This window comes from Acipenser ruthenus, chromosome 11, assembly GCF_902713425.1.
Source record: "Acipenser ruthenus chromosome 11, fAciRut3.2 maternal haplotype, whole genome shotgun sequence".
NCBI lineage: Eukaryota > Metazoa > Chordata > Actinopteri > Acipenseriformes > Acipenseridae > Acipenser > Acipenser ruthenus.
Window position 1 is genome coordinate 38,507,812 of NC_081199.1, and position 22,812 is coordinate 38,530,623.

Genomic DNA, 22,812 nt, shown 5'->3' on the forward strand with positions numbered 1-22,812 from the left:
TTCACCATCACAGCATGTTCAAGGCAGAAAATTAATGAGAAGACGTTAAATGACCCCCTTTCATGTGTATAAAATTGTTTTTTTCTAAGGATTAAGGGATTAACCCAGTGTTAAATCCTTAAAGTAGTTCAAATACCTTAATATTCATTACATAAAACACAAAGGCAAGCCCGCTAATCAGATCTTACCTTCTAAGCAGTTTACTTGGAGGCTGTCACAGTGGTCACCATGTTTTTATGTAAACAGTGTTTTCCGCCCCTTAAGAAAATGCTACTATAAAAATTCAAATAATAATAATATGGTTATTTAACAATCTTTTATAGCACTGTATGCGTCGTCAAAAAGTACATACTGTAGCAACAATAAACATCATTTTTATTATTATATTCTGTACTGTTCACTTCTTGTTACTTACAGCAATGGTAGGGAAGGGTTAAAGAGAAGGGTGGGGAGTAACTAAGCAGGCACAAAATCAGATTTTGCAAGTCTTCTGACTTGGGAGGGTAAAGCAGTCGGGAGTTTGTGTATGATATACAGTGTGTCCTTTAAAAGCTTGAATTGAAGGTGATTGAGCTACATGCTCCCTGTGCCCTTTTTTCACCCAGCAGGTGGGAACCAGTTCCTTGACAGCATGAGAAAGAACGCTTACATCTTAAGAACGGTGTCAGTGTCTGTAAGTTGGCTTAATAAGTGTTTAAGAATTGACTGGTGTTTCAGCAGTGCACAAGCTTGCTACTCAATCCAGCATGGCAGACAGAGATGACATTTTGCCAAAAATAATATATTTAGTAGGGTTTTAAAGGTCATCATCTGGGCTAGAACGGCAAAGGGATACTATTTTAAACACCACTGTGCCCACAACGCTTCAGTTATACATGAAAATATATAGCGTATCTTGGGTTCAGTTTGCTGTAATTCCCAGTATGAGAAAAAAAGAAAGAATGTCTTAAATCTAAGCATAAAGAAATAATTATTTAATACAAACATTAAAAAAAACTCCCATTTAAAAAATACTATAGTTTACTATAGTATACTACATCATGTAGTATAATATTCTTAAACACTGTTTTTGCCAGCCTTATTTATATACGCTGAAACATATTAATATTCATTATTATACTATTTACTCTAATGGCAGCATTGTGATTTGATATAAAAATGTAACTAATATTCCCAGAAGAGAAGATAACATATGACTGATACGATAGCTTCTACCAGTTAAGAATATGCTTTGCTTAAATTACTATATGTTGGTTGATTAAGTGGCAAACAACACTGATGTCTCCCATAACTTGGTGCTCCTGTTTCTACAAATTGCCAACTGAAAATATTTATACACCAAATAAGTATATAGATAAATTGACCACTAAACTACCAAATTGCACCTATAATAAACTATCATATTACTTTATATTTTTCCATGTATTGAAAACACATGCCAACCAAGTTCTTTACTTATTCTTTAGTTACTCCAATAAAACGGGCAGCAGTGTGGAGTAGTGGCTAGGGCTCTGGCCTCTTGCCCGGAGGGTCATGGGTTTAATCCCAGGTGGGGGCACTGCTGTTGTACCCTTGAGCAAGGTACTTTACCTAGGTTGTGCCAGTAAAAACCCAACTGTATAAATGGGTAATTGTATGTAAGAAATAAATAATAATAAAAGGTATCACCTCTCCTTCTTTTTGTCTATGATAATTATTTTCTAAAATACTCAAGAATTCCTAGGATTTGGCATCTGCTTCAAATAAAGATGACTTTTGTTGAGACTGTGAAATCAGATGAATAACAGGATTATAAGAACTTTACTGCATTTCAATACACCATTTTTGTTTTATTACCTATGTGGAGCCATAAACTGGTAAATGACTGATGGCATTGATTTCTCTCTATGGTGGAATTTTGTCCAATTGCCTATAAAATAAATATCTAGGAACGTGGAATATTTTATTCATATTCATATTTTTTTTAAAAAACACCCACCTTCTGGAAATGGACATTTTTATGCTGGAATTTTATGTTTCCATTTCCACACACACACACACTCACACGCACACGCACACGCACACGCACACACACACACACACACACACACACACACACACACACACACACAAAGGTTTTATCAGCAAGTCTTTTAAAGGACAATGACACCAAAACGCAGATGTTAGAAATAACATGGTTCTGTCCCAGCTGACCACAGCCCACTGGAAACTCTTTGTTCTAAGCTTTGAATGATCATTAATACAATCCTTTTCCCACATATTTACAGTCAAAAACACACTAAAGATTGTAATTATTTTAACATCGCTTTGATTGAGTCAGATTGTTCAGATTGATTAAATATACCCATTACTTATTAACATTATTTGTTATTTTTTATTTGGAAGGTATAAAATAATTGTAGTAAGAAGTGAACCAGAAATCTTATACTAATGGGATAATAGTTTTTTTTTTTCTTTAACAGAAACATGCCAAATGGAAAAGGTCATGCTTAATATCACTCCCTTCTTCTTACTGCTACAGTTCTCAAGAGCCAGCAGTTTAATGAAGCTCTTGCTTTCTCTCTCCTGTTTCAACTAACTTAGGGTTCATTAACTCAATAATGAGTCATATTAACAGGTCTCAGGTCAATGACATTACATTCAAAGCAGGTCCTCATTACATGGGCTGATGTGGAGGTGTTTGGATACTACTGGAATACGTTTTTTAGCTAACGTTTCTGTCAAGGTATAAGTCACTGAAAAGGTCTTAAATCTCAGCATAAATGCTGTTAAAAGTTGTAGGTGACTGATTGATGTGGTAACTATGGTGTTCAGAAACCTAAAATGTGCTAAGGAATTGTGTTAGGATAAAGAAGCAGTAGACATAATTATATCATTTGTTCAGATGAATAGTCGATGCTTCATTAAACAGGTACATGTTTGTTTTTGAAGCATCAAATATGATGACAAAATGATTATAACTGTGTACCGGTTAGCTGAAGCTGGTTTACCATCTATCTTTTTGGCGATGCAGTTTTCTTTTTACTACGGTGAAAGCCTTAATACTCATGATAGGTGAGGGATTTTCATAGTTAGAGACAGGCACCCAGCCAGACTACTCCTGCAAACTTGTTCAACGATGCCACATTTATCCATGACCCCTTTGAACAATGTAGGCTGCCAAGTGTGGTAGGTTTATGACTAGACTGAGACCATTTGAGTTGCACAGCGATCAGATTTCAGTAAGTCCAGATCACACTGGGCTGGGCTAGATTTGTGCTTAGGACTCAGGGGAGGGGCACTGAATTCAGACTGCAACAATTCATCGCAAATATAAACAACTGCAAATTAAACAATTTTTGCCGTAGTCAGTTGCTGAATTGTAGAATATCATCATTTACAGATTAACATCTGCACAGATAAGAAAATGCATGTTTAATAACACTGTACTGCAAAAAAAAGTAGTTATTTTTAAAAGGCTTTACGAAATCTGTTAGACCTCCATGGCTGAAGGATTACAAAGGTTATGAGAATGGGACTGCAAATCACATTATAATGACAATCCCATATGTTACAGCAGAAAAACTTTTTACAATGCATGATCAAAAATAATTGTCTTCAGATTTCTTCAGTCTGTTTTTTTCTTAACAGTGTTCAAAATAAAGGATGCCTTTTAAAAAACTTCAAGACAACAAGGAATCGTTCTTTTTGGGCTCATGATGGACTAAAGATAAGTAGTAACGGTTTAAACACATTAGAAACTAAGACTAGGTCCATGCAAATTACAAGATACAAATGTTTAGTAGGGTTTGGGACTCCAAATTTAATATCATAAATTTATTCCATAAATTGTTACAAAAAAAAAAAACAATGTTTTTAACATTTAATACAAATATGTAACATTTAAAGTACACAGTTGAGAGTCATTTGATGTACTGGGCATCCTGTAGCCAGAATTGTGTACATAGGGATGAGAACTAGACTTTTCCTGGCAACTGTAGAAGATAATAAAATGCAAACAGCATATTCTTTCTCCTAAAAGTTAGTGGCATCTGCTGATTTAATAATCCAGAGATGATGTTTCTGATGGGATTTGGGTAGCAGACATCCGAGTTTGGAGAGATGAACAAACCTCAGAGTGTGACAGCACCATTGTTCCTAATAAACAAAGTCTTCACTTTGATGTGGAACATTGGGCCTGTGAAATGAATCAGCAGCTTTAAAGTATGTGTGCTCTACTAGCAATAGGTCCAGACTGGGACTGAGCAACTAAAAATGCTATGTGAGTATATAGCCTTATTTACACTCATTTAAAAAAAGTTTAAATAAAATGAGCAATACAGAGAGAACAATTCTTATATGCAGAGCTCTGGGGTGCTTATTAGATAGCTAAAACAGGAAACTGTTCGGCTGATGTTTTCGGTCAATCCTATTAGACCCAGCTTAGAGTGCTGCTTGGATACCAGCTTATAATTGCCTTGTTGCTGTGACTACTAGGTCTTTTAGAACATGGAAAGGGGATGATTCTGATTGGCAGATTTCTCTTGCGCTTCCATCTAGCACAAAGGAAGAGCAAATAAAGAGGAAGTTGGCTTCTATTTCGAATGCTGATGCTTCTTAACCTTTTACCTGGTCAATACGTCCCTGTGTAAACCTGACTGCATGCTGGGTTAATGTGCAAAGTAGGGTAATAGATATGCACTACAAATACGCATCTTGAAACAAAGGATACCCATTTTCAGTTAGGGCACAGTGAGATAGGGCCAATTGTACTCGTATTTGAATGTGCAAACCCATGTCTCAAAGTCTTCATTGATATATCATAGTCATCAGTTTTAAGATTTAGAGGAGCTGCGTGGACCGATAGCAAAACCCTGCATGGCAGAACGGTCAAACCAACCAAGGGTCACTGACACTTCAAAATTAGCTGTAGTTTTGTGTGTCAGGGCTGCATAAACTGCACTGCATGTCTCATGACAGAGTTAGCTGTAACTGATAAAGAAATAGATTTGAAAAATGCCAGAACGATTACGAGTTATATATTTTGTTATATTTTAATTTGAATAATATTTGTTTAGGTGAATGCAGTGTTTAGTTAATATATGTAGGTGGCAAGATTTTTCAAGCTTTGTTGGAATCTTAAACATGATGGCCAGTGGTCACTGCGGTCTTGCTGAAACCTGTCTGTTAATAATTATTAAACTACTGTTTTTTACTCAAACCAAACACATGAATTAGACTTAAAATGTTGCAAGTATATTTTATTAAAGGATTTTCTCAACCTCGCTTCATAAATAATAAAAAAAACATTGCAGCACTTTCTCTTTTCTCTTGTAATGGGATCAGTCAGTTTGCTCCCTGATTAAGCTACTTTTCAGTAAGTTTATTTGGGTCGCAAACGCATCACCTGCTTCCAGTCTTCTTAATCTCTCATAATAACATGAAATTGAAGCGATTCCCGATCCCCACGAGTTCTGCTGAAATTGATTGCAGATACAAAGCCATTGAGTACTTACTATAGTCAACTTGTAGTGTTGGGTTTGTATGTGAAAAATTGTTTTAAAGAATTGTACTTTTGAAAAAAACAAAACAAAAAAACACGTATGCATATGATTTTTTCAGTTTTCTATTTCAGGATACAGATAATGTAATTAATGTGTGAAATTAAGCCTGGCATCATTTTGTAAAAGCTGTGATTTCAGACGGGCGCTAGGTCCTGTGGATAGCTAATCTATATATATATCTATCTATCTATCTATCTATCTATCTATCTATATATATATATATATATATATATATATATATATATATATATATATATATATATATATATATATATATATATATAATTTCGTTTATTACAGGAAACAACAGAAACTGTATTTAGCTTTTATCCTCTGGCTTAGTTTAGTTAAGATTGTCCAATATTATATCGCAATTGAAACAGTGTACAACTGTTTTGCTTGTCTTTTTATAATTTTATTTTTATTTTTAATTGTATGTATTTATTTTGAACAGAAACACTCACAACGCTGGGACTGTACCGCAGTCACGCTCCAGCCTAAGGAATAATAGCGCTAAAATAGAAGCCCGATATACAGTATAAATAACATAAATGAAAAGCATAATTCCGTAGATATATAGACAGTGGCAAGTTTACAACAATATTAATACAGCCGATTACTAAAATGTTAAACGTCACATAGAGATGCAGAAACTGTTAACGATTTACTTAGCACAAACTGATAACAGTAGGCCTACACACGTAAGTAACAACCAAGACTTTCCAGTGGACGGTATGTCATTTGTTTTCAGAAAAGGTTGAATTTTACACCTACATATCTTTGAATATATTATTTATTTATTTATTTATTTATTTATTTATTTATTTTATACAACACTCTACACGACTCTTTGGACATTGTGAAGGAGTCTTAACTTTTATCGTGCGCTGCTAAAATGCACCCCAGGTGACATGGTCAACAGATATCAATAACCACCGACCTTTAGCTGACAGACAGCAAGAGGATTCGTTGTCCTGACGTGTTATTATAGAAAATAGCATATATATATATAGCATACACACACACACACACACACACACACACACACACACACACACACACACACACACACACACACACACACACACACACACATATATATATATTCGTTTAGTTTCTTATAGACAACAACAGAACATGTATTTTGCTTGTATCATCTGGCTTAATATTTCCCAATATCCTACCACATACTATTGTGGAACTATAATGCAGCCACGATCCCGCCTCAGCATGGTACAACAATACAACAAAGAGCTCAATATGTGATTATTAACAGTATTTGCCGTTACTCGTTTTGTTGTAATAATTTACCCAATAGTTTATTTAATGCAAGCATCTGTACAGAATTTACTTTTATTGAATAAAATGTAGTTAATACTACTACGACTACTTTAGCAAATAAATAATTTGTTGTGTGTTCTATAGTGATCTATATCTCCTTAGAAACATTTGATTATTTATTGTATGTATTTATTTTATGGGAGTGACAACAATAACACATTATAAAAAAGACAAAATAAACAAACACATATATTATTATTATTATTATTATTATTATTATTATTATTATTATTATTATTATTATTAATATTATTATTATTATTATAACGAATAACAGCAATTAATTAATTATGTTCTTTCACTGTAAAATTTAGAGCAGGTTCTATTAGGTGCAATGGCATCCACGGGCTACTGTAATCTACCCTTATCATTTTGTTTTAAAGTCTGTCTGCAAGTTGGTTCCTCGTCTGTGGTGATATTGACATTAACGCAGTAGCTTTGCACCACCTTGTGGTCATTAAAGATATTACAGCATAAAACTCACACAATGCAAGAGTGTGGTATCAAATACAAACAAAACAAAGCAACAACAAAAAAAAGTCTTCTGTATTTTCTTGTTTACATCAGATGCAAGAAACACTAATACCGGTAGGATATTAGGATATACTAGACTGTTAACTTCCAAGTCATTTAAAAGTGTAGGCCTAATTGTAAATGAACATTATCTTTTGTGTACCGGTTATTAAAAATACTTAAAAATGGTATTACCATTGCTTTTCCACGAACTAGTGTTGTATTGTTGATAAAAAATAAAACAATATGCATAGGCATTTGTGCTACATGTTTATTGTGTTTGAAGTGGGTTTTTTATTGGCAATATACAGGTGTATAGTCTTTGTGTATAAAATCTATTTGACACAGTAAATCAATGCAGTCAATTTAAATTAGTATACAAATAACCATTACATATCTCACATCATCCCAACCACTTACAAATATATTGTTAGGGGGTTTTATTAAATACAAATTATATGAGATTCAGACAGGGTAACATTTTATTTCAAAGCTCTAAAAAAGGCAATGTTTTTGTCAGGTACAAATCAGATTCAGATATGTTTCCTATCTCCTCAGTAATCTTGGGTAACTGGAATGAATATATTTTCGCTTTCCATCCTGGTTTGTGGCTGATTAGAAATGTCCAATGTGGGTTGAAAGTTTGGCATTTTAATTACTGCACTGCAAGCCACATCAAATCTATTTCCCTCTTAAAGTCTCTCTCAAATCCTCTAGGTTTATGCAAGCTTGGAAACACAAGTTGATTTGGTAGGTCCTCTTTGATAATGATTCAGTGTGCCTTGGCATTCTAATAGAATGCTATCCCAATGAACACAATTGAGCTGGGCAGTGAAGCAAAAATCATTAGGTAAGCAAGATCAACCATTATCAACAGCACATCTGTGTACGCTACACACTGACAAATCTGGGGTCTCTGAAGAACCAGCTATGTTTCCAGGTGGGTAATGCACAGGTTGTCACGTTCTCCCTATTCTCTTCCATGGGAGTGAGATGCTGACTTTGCAGCTGCTCAATCAGTTTGTGAATATGACCCTCAGAGAGGCGAAGCACTATCCGAACCATAGAACTATGTTATCACCATTATTAGGAAGCTTAAACAGTAGCTGGGTATAAGAGACACTGGTGGAATTGGAGGCTGATTGTGATTGATGTGTTCCTATTAGCTCCTTGTTGTTATCTCTCTGGATGGAAAGAACAGCCACTGAGTTGTAACACAACAGATTACCTGCGTTTCCAGCCCCAGACGGATGTTTAAATAAAATACAGGCCATTTTACCAAGATGCTCATTTTCTCGCTGTGGTGCTCAGACTATTTCATGTCAAGTGTGATTTGCTGTGAGTCTCCACTCAATAAACATGTCTTATCATTTATATATATATATATATATATATATATATATATATATATATATATATATATATATATATATATATATATATATAAGAGAATTTCACTGAGTTTTATGCACCACAATCCCACAATTTGAGGTCCAAGGTGCTTTGCTTGGGACTTTTTGTTTTTTTTCAGTATGCTTTGCTAAAATGATTGATCGTGACTAGCGAACTGAGTGTCCGGCATTACCCAACAAATGACTTTGGCCCTTAACAGCAGACCTTGGTCAGACAGAAATCAATATTTCACCATTAAAATCTATCAAACAAGAGTTAAAGCACCAGCTGTCTCTGCCGCCTTTTTGCGGTGTGTGAACATTAAATCCGACACTTGTAGTACATGAGTAATCAATATATAGTGGTTCACAGATCATTTGTGGTCACCTTTTAGCTGTGATGGATGCCTGGAAAAGTTGTGATTCATTTTGTCACCCCATTAAACAAGATTCTGTTGAGTTCCTTCCTGATTTCATTCAGAGGATCATTCTTCACACTTCATAAGAGAGGGAATGTGTGTGTGTGAGAGAGAGAGAGAGAGAGAGAGAGAGAGAGAGAGAGAGAGAGGTGACCAGATTTACCAATCTTCTCTTATTTCAATAAGCCACTTTATAAAGATTTTGTGTCCTGCAGAGTGTGAAGATTCTGCTGAGATAGGACAAACATACTTCTAGAACTACTCACTGCGTGGCATGTGCATTGTGTGAAAAGCCTTATGTAAATGTTTCCTTTTCTCATAGAAATATTGTGCTTAACCCTCTCCTACCTGTTTAAGCATGTTTTAATACTCTAATCTGTGTATATATTTTTAAACAAAGACAGAAATAATATCAAGAGACATAATGAGGTTACTGTCTGTAAACCCTGGCTTTATAATTGGATATGCTTCTGGGGAGTTTTACGGCTGTAATTTTTTCATATGTAAACAATGACACACAGCATATTCAGAAGAGATAATGTTACATTATTTAAATTTTGCCAGACACACCAGTTCTGTTGTTTTCGTTGCTGAAGCAATTCAGATAATAACTGTAAGGTCTGTCAAAGGCTGCTGTGAAAAATGTCCTGTGCGTCAGACACACGCCGTGGAGGTAATTGTGAATACAGGGCATCACAGGAAGCAATTTCTTGTGCTCCATCGCAAGTGCTTTATCACTCGTAGTTCCCGTCAAGGACAATCCCTCCTCCGCACCCCCTACCCCTGCACAGCCCCTTCTATCACTGTTCTTCTGGTATATGTTAGCCTGAAGGAAGAACGTGCCTGTCACCGACTGGCAGAAATAGAATAAACAGCTGTGAAATCTGTTGTCTTCTCAAAGGTTTGCCCATATGTTTGCCCTCACCTGTGGTGTGTAGATTATTAGGTACTGTACAACCGTTATTAAAAATAGATTTCTGTATTCATGAATATTCTTCCACTTTTGAATACTTTCATTTTAATTGGCCCTGGTGACAAGTTTGACAATGATGTTTAATTACTGTAATTGTGTCTGCATCTGAAATAGTTGGGTGGATTGTCTGGTCTTTGTTGTAATACACTACTCTGTGGATGTTTGTGGTAGTGCTATCCTATTTCAAAGCATAAACTGTGACTAAAAATGTATGTGTTGACCAGGTGTTGCCCACAGCCATGTTACCTTGGATTAGAGTTTTGGAAGATAAGCTGTCTTGGGCTGATTTCATGGAAAACCAGATGGCAGACAATAGTAGTGAATTGTTATACTATTTCACCAGAAGGTATTCATTTTTTTTTTTTTTTTTTTTTTTTTTGTGGACACAAATCAAACACTCTCCAACATTATGTTTGGGTGTGCTGTGCTGTTAAAACCAATGTCCTGTAAAATGCGATTTCTTCTGACCATAGGAGGGTTATATATAACATGTTTATGGCCAGGATGAACCGCCTCCTCCCTGACTAATTTAATTAACCCATGAATTCCCAGACCCAATGCTTCCTGGACCAAAACAGCTACAATTCATAGGCCTGGATTATTTAAATCAGGTACAGCAATCTAAATTAAAATAATAATAATAATAATAATAATAATAATAATAATAATAATAATAACGATAGTATAGCAGGTGTGCTTGTTATACTAATAAAGATGGAGGTTAGTTGATTTCTTTTTTTTTCAAAAGATAATTCAACCACTGCATTAGGCATAATATCGTTACTACTTTGATGCCTCCTGTATCTTTTCACCTGTCAGAAAACTCACTTTATTGTTCAAAGACAGATTTGCAAATCCTTTGCAAAGGACTGGAGTCCCAGATCTGCTACCAGGGTATAATTACTTCTGTGTGTAAAACACAAGCACATTGTTGGGTATAAGTGCTGGGTTGCAGCAGACCTCTACCCCAAATTCTGAGGTATTTTTGCTTTTCTCTTTAGATTTGTGTAGCATTATTATACACTTTCATTTTATTTGGGCTATTGTAGATTTGGTAGTAAAAAAATGTAAGAATAGATTAATGTTAGACACTATGGTTATGTATATTATTTGAATGTTGGTTAAACTGCAAAATGATTCAATATAGCTTAAGTTAAATAATCACTTTTTTTCAGCATCTTCATTAGATTTATCTTGGATGAGCTGAACTTTGAACAACAAATTAAGTCTCTAATATTAAAAATAATAGTAAAATAAATGATGACTAAACTGCCCTGGCAGCTCTCACCCATTAAAAACTCTTTAGGAGAACTGTATGGCATTATGTGCACAAAGGGGCTTTAAATCCATTGATTATTCATCTTAATTATTTCAACCCGCAAGTGCATGCAGTAGGAAGCAGGTAACATTAATCTACATTAAACCTGCAGAAGCTTGGTATAGAGTTTATGCTGATTCATGTCCGCCTGGTCCCTGCACATATATATGCAGGAGTAAGCATGATAATTATATCTGGAATCAGACCGAGGGTCCAATCTGCATACCACTGCTGGAGGATAAAGCAAAAATATCATTATCCTCAGCCATTTACAATGAAGTGAATGATAAGCTCTTTGAAGGTGAAGCGTGAATTTCCCTTCCTGCTGCTATCTAAAATGTATGCAGGTTTTCATTAGAATTACATTGAACTCTCTTTACTTCACAGGTTAAAATAAAAATAAACAAACATAATTGTAGCTCTTAGAGTGAACAAAAGGGGGACATTGTTATGCATTGACATTGCATTTGTAAGTTGTATGCTAATGATGCATTAGGAATGAATATTTAGACTGGGTGCCATGGGGGATAAGAAGGTACTCTGTTGTATTTCATATTTAAATAAAGCAACTCCCAAAAGGTTGTTGAATCTTTATTTAAAAAAAAAAAAATCAATATAATCCAATCATGATGCTAGCATCATAAACTGTGTGTCGTTATATTTGCTAATTGGTATTTGGTTTCATATTTTCTATGTGGATTGTTAGTATAAAAACTATATATATAACTATATTAACCCTTCTGAATCATTGCAGAAATGGCTGAGCTCTATATGTTTGAAGTCTCGTGTTATATCTTGATAAGTCATGTTATGAAGGCTCCTGGGAAAAGGAGATGCCCATCTTTTTGTTTTATGTAAAACAGTTTCCTGTGATGTGCCGCCTCTCCTTCAACAAAGCCTTGCTATATTCTGTGAAAACACTGCAACAGATTATTGTCATACATACTAAATACCGAACGAGTGGGATGAATAAAGTAATGTATACTTTTCCTAATTTAGTTATGTAACTGAGACAAAACACCATCATGTTTTTATTTTAAGGAATAAGAAAGACAGCTAGTGTATATCTCTATTAGGTTACACTGTGTATTTCATACATACGCCATCTTAATTTGTCAAATGCCTAGCAATTTGACCTCATTAAGAATGCCTTATTTTATTTTGCCCAAGCATGCATAACTATGCCCTTTTCAAACAGTATTTTCGTTCCTGTGGCTTTAACAAAGCAGTTATAGGGCTAGAGCTTCAACAATCAAATGTCAAATATCACGAGCAAACACCTGGAATTACAAAACCTTTTAATGTTACGTCCTCCACGTGGCACCAAAACATGACAAGCTGAAGATCTTTCAGAACCGTATGAATGACATAATAAAAGAAAAAAAATGAAATAAAGCAATACTGTTCCTTTTCTCAGAGAGTAATAATTGACTGCTATGGCATTAAATGCTCTGTAGTGGTAGCCTGTACATATGATAAACCACAAAAAAGCAGTAATTTGTCAAAAAAAAAAAAAAAAAACTTGTTTGAGCTTATGTTCGTCAACTTTCATCATACTAATTGGTTGCAAACATGAAGATATGAAAACAATAAGGATAAAATAAATAAAAAAAACACATTTCATTAACTCAATGTAAAATATGTTTAATGAACATTGTCCATAAAAAGTGAAAAATGGGATTATGACTTAAACCAAAGACTCAGCACTCTGCTGTTCTCTTTTGCCTCCTGGCTTGTTCAGTTGTGAACTCCACCCATCACTTTATCAAAATAGAATATGTATGTTAGTCGAGCATTTTTATTTTCTCGATCTAGTTTTAACACACAATTGTGTGCGTGCATGTGAACTTCTGGCCTTTTCCAATAATTATGTTTCACTTTTTATATTACACTACTGTTTATATTAATCGACCAGAATAAAAAAAAAAAAAGAAAGCTACCAAACTTTATCAACCAAGTTACTTGGTAATTAAGGAATACAAATGCCGACTTACATTTCTTCAGGAACTCCATGCAAAACCAATGTTTATTTCAAGAGACAGCCACACTAATGACATTACTGGCAGTGTGGCACTAGATTATTCTGTGTTGAACACTTTTGTTTTGGTTTTGATGTTAGGATGAAGAACTGAAACAATGTGATCAAGAGCAGAAATTAAATACAAAGCAATTTATCATCTAACATTCAGCTAAGAATAAGCCTTTTATTGCAACAAGTGTAAAGAGTGCACAATATTCAACACAAAGTATAAAAGTAGAGTTTTTTTTTCTATACTTCTGCCAGATATTTGATTAAACCAAATGTATCCTGATCCTCCAGGGATCAAACTACCTAATATTGGTACCAGTGTCAGATACACACAAGGTACAGCACTAGCAAAGATGTGTATGTTTAGAGCAGAAAAAAAAATCATTAGTAGATATTTCCCTGACCTTAAACAGTAGATGTCCTAAATACATCTAAACAGTGTAATTTAGGCCTAAACAGCAGAAGTATTTATCTGCCAACATTTAGATGAATTGAAATGACCCAAATGTCAGTTTGGCACAACACAGCCAAAGGTCTAAAGCTAAGGCCTGTATTTTCGAATCTTTCAATAGGTATCAATTCTTAATGTGAAAAGTTGTATTTCATACCGACGTCCTATCACCAGACCACCTACAATGACACAAAATAGCAATCACAGATTGCACTGTAAAGTAACACATACAAGAAAAAACTAAAATTGCAGTAGTTGCAATTTTATATTCAAATTATTTATAATTCTACATACTTTCACTTTTGGCATGTTATTCGATCAATGTACAGCCACTTGTCTCTTCTAAAAATAAAAAAAATCACCCAGCAAAACTTCTGGCTTCAGTCTTGATGTGGCTTTTCTTGAACAACCTTGCATTCATACTGTTGGAGGGGGTGGGGGGAGGAAAAAAAAAAAGTTACAAATACTGCAGCTTTAGCATGTTTTATTAGAAATGTGATTTCGGGTGTGAGCAAATACAGATCTTAATGTATGCATGTGTTCAGAATTTTATAAAAATGTACAGATCAGTCTTACCATTGCTAGCTGACGGCCTATATTTCCCATGGTAATTCCTCCAGCAAAAAATATACAAGGTAACCAGGAACGTACATAGAGGAAGTCAGGGGAGGTATACCTGTAGGAGGAAAGCAGAATACTTACAGACAACTAAACAAAGCTGGCTGGTTAGAATATTAGTTTGCGTAATTCAAAATTTGCGATTCATAAACTCAAGACAACTAGGACTTTAAGGTATACAGTAGTTACAATTTGTTTGTTTAGGAAAGGCAGCACATGTGGACAAATAAGAATAATTTAGAAGTAGATACTTACTGAAAAACACCTTTATATACCAACAGCTGGGTCACCAAGGTTGCAAAGAAAGCAATGCCTAATCCGAGGCCAAATCCACTTCGAGATCTGTCAAATGTCCACCACAATCCAATGGAAAGTGCTGCAAGTGTAAGAGACAACTGCATATTGTTTGCAAAATCTACTTTCTGCGAGAAAAGTGTTAAGGAGCAAAAGTACTGTCCTGCCAATACCAAACGTGCATGTTCTTACTGTATGTTCTCTCCTCCTCTCAGTACTTTGGCCTGTTGATACGTTTTAGTTATTTTAGTGTTTATAATGTGTAAGTAGACATTAGTATACCGGTACTTATTTGTAATATTAGTCTAGCATGTATAATGGGGCAGCAGTGTGGAGTAGTGGTTAGGGCTCTGGACTCTTGACCGGAGGGTCGTGGGTTCAATCCCAGGTGGGGGACACTGCTGCTGTACCTTTGAACAAGGTACTTTACCTAGATTGTTCCAGTAAAAACTCAACTGTTTAAATGGGTAATTATATGTAAAAAAATAATGTGTAAAAAATAATGTAATTGTATGTAAAAAATAATGTGATATCTTGTAACATTTGTAAGTCACCCTGGATAAGGGCGTCTAAGAAATAAATAATAATAATTTCAATCCTCTGCCTATCCCTTTTGTTGAAACAGTACACCAACATGAAGAGAAGGATACAGCACTTGCGTGGTTAATCCCCACAAAGACTGCCACACATCGCATGACGCTGGACCACTCTCGTTTAAATTTGTGAGGCTCCCCAAGGTGACGGTCAATACACGGGTACAGCAATCCAATCACAGCTACAGGGAAAAAACAAATGTTTTAAATGACCCATAATAACTGTTCTTTACACACCCCTAGGGTTACTCCAGTTCAACTGCACCCTGACTTTCAGTGCAAACAAAAGTTTAACATTTCAATCATTGTTGATCAGGACTGGCTGCTTAGTCTTTCAATGTGCAGCACAGGCCATTTCTGTACAAAGGGCAAAATAAATAAATAAGTAACTGTGTCGGGAATCCGTAAACATGTTTATCTTCATAATACAGAGTGCCTAACATTCACAAGCAGGGATCTGGAGATAAAGTTTATAGAGGCAATCTATTAAGCTAATTAAACCCGATCCACTTACCATACGCATTATCAGACCTAGTTAAATCTAGGATTTACATAAATTACAGGCCGCTATGTCAAAAAGTTATTTTATCAACCAGGAAAAAATAATAACAAATAAAAGTTCTAAAGTTTTAATAAACAAAACAAGCCAAGAAGATACTAAATACATGACAAGACTACAGTATAGCTACACTACTACAGTAGTAAAGTACAGTAAATACTTTACTCTTTGCACTAGAGTATGAACAGACTGCCCACTAAAATAGGATTACATACACTTGTCCATTCGGGACAGAACAGAACGGTTCTAACTAGCTACATTATAAAAATTATATAAATCTGTACAATATGATAACTAAATAGAGAATACTGTTGGCTACTGAGAAGTTAGAGCAAGTGGGAGTTATATCACAGTGTGCTAAACAGATATTCATTCCCCATTTTAAAGCACTGTGTACAGTATCCTTTAAAGGCAATGTAGCTAAATGTACCATAAATTTACCACATCATACACATCCATTCACTATTTAGGTTCCAAATGAATAGGTTTAAAATAAACATGTTTATATATATATATATTATATATATATATATGCGCTATCTGGTACTACAGGAAGTTAAAGAAATATCTGCTTGCAAAAGATGTAAAATAAATGTATTTGAATTTAAAAGGAGAATAAAAATGAATTCATAAAGGGGGTTACTGGAATGTCATACTTTAGTCCAAATTAATTGTCAATAAACAAGAACAGCAATTTGTGCTTAAAATGCAACCTGAATGATGAGGAAAGCAGAGCACCACATTTCAAGCAGGGTAGTGGATATGTACAGTTCAAGTGTGGTCTGTACCGCTGAATAGTGTAGGCATCTTATATCAATGGGACAGCTGCAGGGGCCAAACAAATAGTCTTATCACACCCTGCCATCTGGAGCCCAATTCACTGCATTCCAACAAGACTATGATCCAAAGCACACTGCTAATCTTGTGTATCTGGAATGAAAACATGCACACTGTACATGTGTAATAATGCAAGCAATGAGCTTAACAGCCCACTCCAAGTCACGAAATGAGCATCATTGAGGAAAATACGGATTATTTGGATCTGGCAAAAGTGAAAAGGGCATCTACATCTCTTGCAAAGCCTTGTGAGGTCTTGTTGGACATTTGGAATAACATTCCACGGGACTGTTTCAAAAAAACGTTCACAGTACACAAAACAGAAAGCATAGCATGTACTTGGCAACCTGAACCTGTTTTATGGAGACAATTTTTAGACAACCAGCATAAAAGCACGTAGCCTATACCAGGGGTCGGCAACCTCAACGTAACCATGGGGCGCTGTGGCGGCGCACAAAACGGCTTGTGGGCCGCCACCGACAAAACTGAACAATTTTTAACTCAATTATCAGGTTGTAATAGCTACACAATACCAACGAAGTTACAGAAACACACTGGGCAAAGCATGGAGTACAATTATACTGTATTTATTTAAAAAAAAAAAAAACAACCGCTATACCGCTGCCATCGTCTTTTCATTCACCAATTAAACCACTCAGAATTCACAATGTAAGACCACAAAGAATTGAAACTGCTTAACACACTAATCTGTGCAAAAGCAAAGAAACAACTATTTAAATGGGTTTCATTTACTAGCTGCCTATTACTTCTGTCTCTCTCTCTCAAAAAAAAAAAAAAAAACTCCAACGAAAAATAAGTACGCAAATAGTATTTTGAAGGTACGTGGATTCCCACCAAAAGCAGCCATAACAAACAAATGCAGGTTTAATCTATTTCCATTTAACATTACATGTGGTTATTAAATTCTACATTTTGCTCCCAGCAAGGGAAAACAAACATTTCTCTTAACAAATTAAAACAAACAATTTATTTAATTTGGCCAACTTCACCTCTGTCGTTCCATTGGCTCAGCACTTCGCATACGGTTACTGCATAAGCATTGATTATGTACTTCCACGTGACGTTGGCTGCGTGTCTTGGAACTGTTGCCTAGCAACCACTGACTGACTGCGTGAGGTGTGAGAAAATCACTCCAGCAACAACACAGAAGCTGTCTGCGCAAGTGCCAAGGCGACGGATCTAATTAATGGGTTTGTTTTTTTTTTTTTTAAATGCAACTCATTGATAACGAAACTCAGACGGGCCGCCACTTGCCGACCCCTGGCCTATACGACAAACACTCCTACTGAATTTATAATACTACGTTTCACAGTCAACTTCGTGGGATGTTTTGGTTACAAAAATGTCATTATACAGTAAATAAAAATCAGTTATTTAGCGTTTATGTAATGTTTATTGTTGCTTATACCAACTTCTACAAACAGAAACAACAAATGTGTATGTAGGTATATAGGAATATTCAGTATTTTTGGAAATCTGCTATAGGCTGCAAAAATGATATATTTTGTTTGATGAATGTCAGTGAGGTAAATGGCAAGAGTGCACTTGCAACACAGAATTTTAAATTCCAAACTTTGCACTGGGTTTTGAAAAAGTTCACAAAAATACAGATAATACTATCGGCCATACTTCTTCCAAGACTTCTCTGGACGCCCCTAAAAAACATGTTGTCCAAAAAAAAGTACAGGGGCCCAGTAATAATGTGTTGTGCTATTAAAGAGGTAAGAAATTTGATTTTACATTCTCATTTAGCACTCCTTTAAGATAAGTAAATTATTATCTAATCCGAGATACATTTCAAGTGTCTAATATTTTATGAGCAGCCTATACTACAGCCAGGACAATTGTGAAAATACTATCATTTATAGTATGAGCTATATTGCAATACATTATGCAAAATGACTAAAATCAGTCAGTCAATCTGTCTCCTAAGTGGTCTGAAGAGTGGAAAGTGCTTTTGTTTGAGCAAACTAAGTTCCAGCTGTTTGGCACAAACAGGTGCAGATTTATGGTGGAACTTCACAGTGAATAAAAACCTTCAGCCAAAATGAAACAAGCTGGAACTAGTCTCTAAAAGGTTTAGGGATGATCTGGTGTATTTTGTGTTGGCAAGAGAAAGGGGGAAAAAAAAAAAAACCTTAAGCAACAGTATGGATTTACAAAGATGTATCATGCAATTAATCTGGTATGAATTTGACTAGTTTATGCATAACAATGGAAAACTTCTAAAAAAAGTTGAAATAGCGTGGATGGATACAAACATTTTGACAAAAGTAACATTATTAAATGTATTTGTGCAACTGTTTTACAAAGAATTAAATTAACCATTTACCCTGAAAGACATCTGGGAAAAGAGACACAGTAAGGGCTTGGGTTTCATTAGGAGATCGATTAGAAGCACAAATAATTGCTTCTGGACAAGCACAACTTACTTCGTAACATTGCCTTTACTGTACTTGTGTGCTGGCAAAAGTCTTAAATTTAAGCTTTCCTTTAATCAGGTACAGTAGACTGCACAGTCAGACCACATTATACTATAATGCGCACTTATATTTCAGCAAAGCAGATTTCATGTTTGAATAAATGATCCAAGATATGAACAGCACCTGACTTTTGCATTAGCAAAAATAACACATCATTTATAGTAGTCATTTCTTGAGAGTTATAATGTCTCCAGAACCCTTGTAAGCCACTGCAGACCATTAACTTTCAGCACATCTAAGTTTTTTTGCACCAGATGTGTATTTCTCATAGGGTCGTGGGCATGATATTTTCTCTCGATATTACTCCAACCTACCCCAAAACATAATATTCAAAAGATATTACAATACAGCTTTCCCACATGACACAAAAGCAGAGACTGAGCACAGGGGAGTAGAATACAATACCTGCCCCTCTGTGCAAGATTAGTAATGCAGTATTCAAGATTATGTCAGAGGGTGTTGTGGGCAAGACATTCTGGTGAGCTCAACTTTGCCCAGACACAGCTTTGAGGACCACTGTTAATCCCTTAAATCAATCATAAACATTATTTCAGAACCTACCTGAAGCCGTGCCAATGCATGGTGGAACCCACCATGCAGAGGAGAAGATGCTGGCTATTACATCTGGAGGAAAGAGAGTAACATTTCGTTGAACTTGTAGCAAGTTTAACACTAAAGCTAGGAAAACCCCAATAGAAAATAGGACCACTCCTCGTATTGTCAAATTAATTTTGCGATTTGTTATGACTGAAATGTAGGGACCACGCATCTTCTGCACAGGTGGTAAACTTTTCAACTTTGAATCTTCCACCATGACTGCCAAAAACTATTCTATTTGTTAATGATAGATGAATAGGGTGTTCCTCTTCTTGCCACCAGCATATTTGACTTCAGACATTACAGAAAACCTAGAAGATAAAGAAAACAAAAATGTATTTATATATATATATATATATATATATATATATATATATATATATATATATATATAATCTCACACACACACCAGAATACCGATCAACTACTGCAGGGGATTAACCACACATGATTTTCAAAATGTATACTAAAGAATATGCTTAGAAAGTTTAACCACAATTGAATAAGCAGTTTTATATGTAAATACAGTGATCTAAAGAATGGATAATAAATACTGGTATCCAAAATACAGTAGGGAACAAAGCAATTGCATACAATTTGTTACACTGTATGTGCCTATAAAAAATGTCCTGTGCTATCAAAACAGGTGCAAAATTACACCCGGAATCTCCAAGCACATGTATGTAATTTTTTAATATGGCATGTTAAATTTTATTGGCTACCCTCCGAGAAATGCGATGCCTGAAAAATTGAGCATTTCACAATTTGTAATATATGTGTAAGCATTTACATGCATTTCTTAAAAGGAAGATGTGTGAGAATGCTAATTTTGTTTTACATAATATGCTAAAGAATTTCATATGTGGGAAAACTTGTGATTTCAAGATTTACTGTACAGTAGATTATTCTTTGATCTAACTGCTGTTATAGAAGGGGGGCGGGGTATGGAACTTTCTTTATATATATATATATATATATATATATATATATATATATATAAATAAATAAAGTGATTAAATCACTATCTCAAATGACTTCTGAGATATGAAGCTTTGACACTGCGGCTGGGGTAGCTTTGAAGGGTGACGTTACATTTTGCCCGAGGAGTTTCCATAACATTGAATATCTGAAGTTGCCAGCTAATGGTTTGAGATATTATCTTTGGGTGAAGTCCATAAACAAGCAACTACGATCATGGAACTGTTAATGTCGCAAGGTAGGTACTGCAATCGGTCAAGTTAGGTCATGGATCAAGTGTAACGTGTCAACAATTTCAACAACACTGTAGGGTTATAATATAAATATAAATACAAAATTAAGCAAACAAGACTCCTGAACTTGCCTGCTGACCGGACACCAATGTGTGATTCTCAGTAATAAGAATTCATTGATCTACTGCAAAAGAAATAGGTCTAATTCTAATTCGAAAAGAAATAAGATATGTAAAAGCAGCAGTTCAAATAAATATCCACGTTAAACTCACAGTAAAGAACCATGGAGTAGTGTCGTGTGTTATTATATTCTGTTGTAAAAATACATCGGTGTCAGGTAACACACAGGGAAAACACAAACACGCAAAATACTGTAAAAATACCCTTTTCCAGCTTTCATTCTTTTGTAAACAAACAAAACAGGCCACATTTACTAGCTTGGCCTACCCTTTAATTATTAGTACATTTGAACATCCTTCGTTTTACCAGAACATACCATACCACAATGTAACTGGTTGCACTTGCTATGAATTAAACGTGAATCGTCGTTAAATTCACAATAAACAACACTTTTCTTTTTGTTATTAATGAGCCTGCTGCTGCAAAGCCGTATCGTCAATGTAAAAAACACACATATTCAATTTCTTACCTTATTTTGTCTCACGCAAATTCAAAATATATCCGCCTAACTCTGCGTAGAACACTTTCTAACCCAAACAGTAATTTAAAGTTGAAATACGCTAAGTTTTAAGACGCCTAATTACTTAATTTATTATATTTCACTCTCACATCACTTCCCTGCCACTCACTGCAGTCATGTGAGCTGAACATCCAATGACAGGCCAGATCAGAGACGTCGTTTCAAACGCAAGGTCGGAAGCGTTCTTGTCAGAGATATGGCTACGCCTTCTCCACCACTAAAATGCAAATAAACAGCAAACTACATGGTTTAATTTCATTGTGATTGTTCGTATTTATTATGTATTTATTTTTTTGTATTTTTCAGGATAAAAGAAATAAGTGTGCAAAAAGAAACAGCGGACTAAGTCTACTACTTTAATATGCCATGACTAGATGTATGTATGTCCTTTAATAAAGTGGGGATAAAGCTCTTCATATATCTATATCTATATCTATCTATCTATCTACCTATCTATCTATCTATATATATATATATAAAATTATATTTTCTATCCAGTTTTTGGAGTTACCCCAAGAAGTGAATTGCCTGCCAGCATGAAGCTATAAGTCACCTTTTGAGCTGGTGTGCAAAGGCATAATTTTCCTCTCCACTCCTCAGTTTTAAACAATGTTTTACACTGCCTACCCATATTGTTTCTCACAAAGTCGTTATATGGGATGCATCTGCCTTGAGATTTTCATGCTTTGTCAAGTTGGCAACACTGCCAGCCTGCATCTTGTTAGCACGGTAATATACCGGTATGGGATTTTAGCACATTATTCCAGTAGAGCCGTGTCAAGTACTTGGCAAAGAGGGTGGTTAAAGGGACAAGCATGAGATTGCTATTTTCCCCTGTTAAGTGTACTGTTACTTATTCACTTCATAGAATACATACAGCGATCAGCGCCGAGACAGTAGCTGGGTTCTCTGTGGATCAGT

General features: G+C 35.2%; 1 protein-coding gene across 1 annotated transcript; it reads right to left on the reverse strand.

Moving 5' to 3' along the window:
• Nucleotides 1-13,002: 13,002 nt before the first annotated feature.
• On the reverse strand, nt 13,003-22,069 carry insig2 (insulin induced gene 2). The gene is made up of 6 exons (XM_034043459.3): nt 21,841-22,069; nt 19,945-20,291; nt 15,541-15,665; nt 14,852-15,018; nt 14,555-14,654; nt 13,003-14,400 (listed from the first exon to the last, which is right to left on the reverse strand). The coding sequence occupies exons 2-6, from the start codon at nt 20,195-20,197 to the stop codon at nt 14,359-14,361; spliced, it is 687 nt and encodes a 228-aa protein (XP_033899350.2). The 5' UTR covers nt 20,198-20,291; nt 21,841-22,069; the 3' UTR covers nt 13,003-14,358.
• Nucleotides 22,070-22,812: the final 743 nt, after the last annotated feature.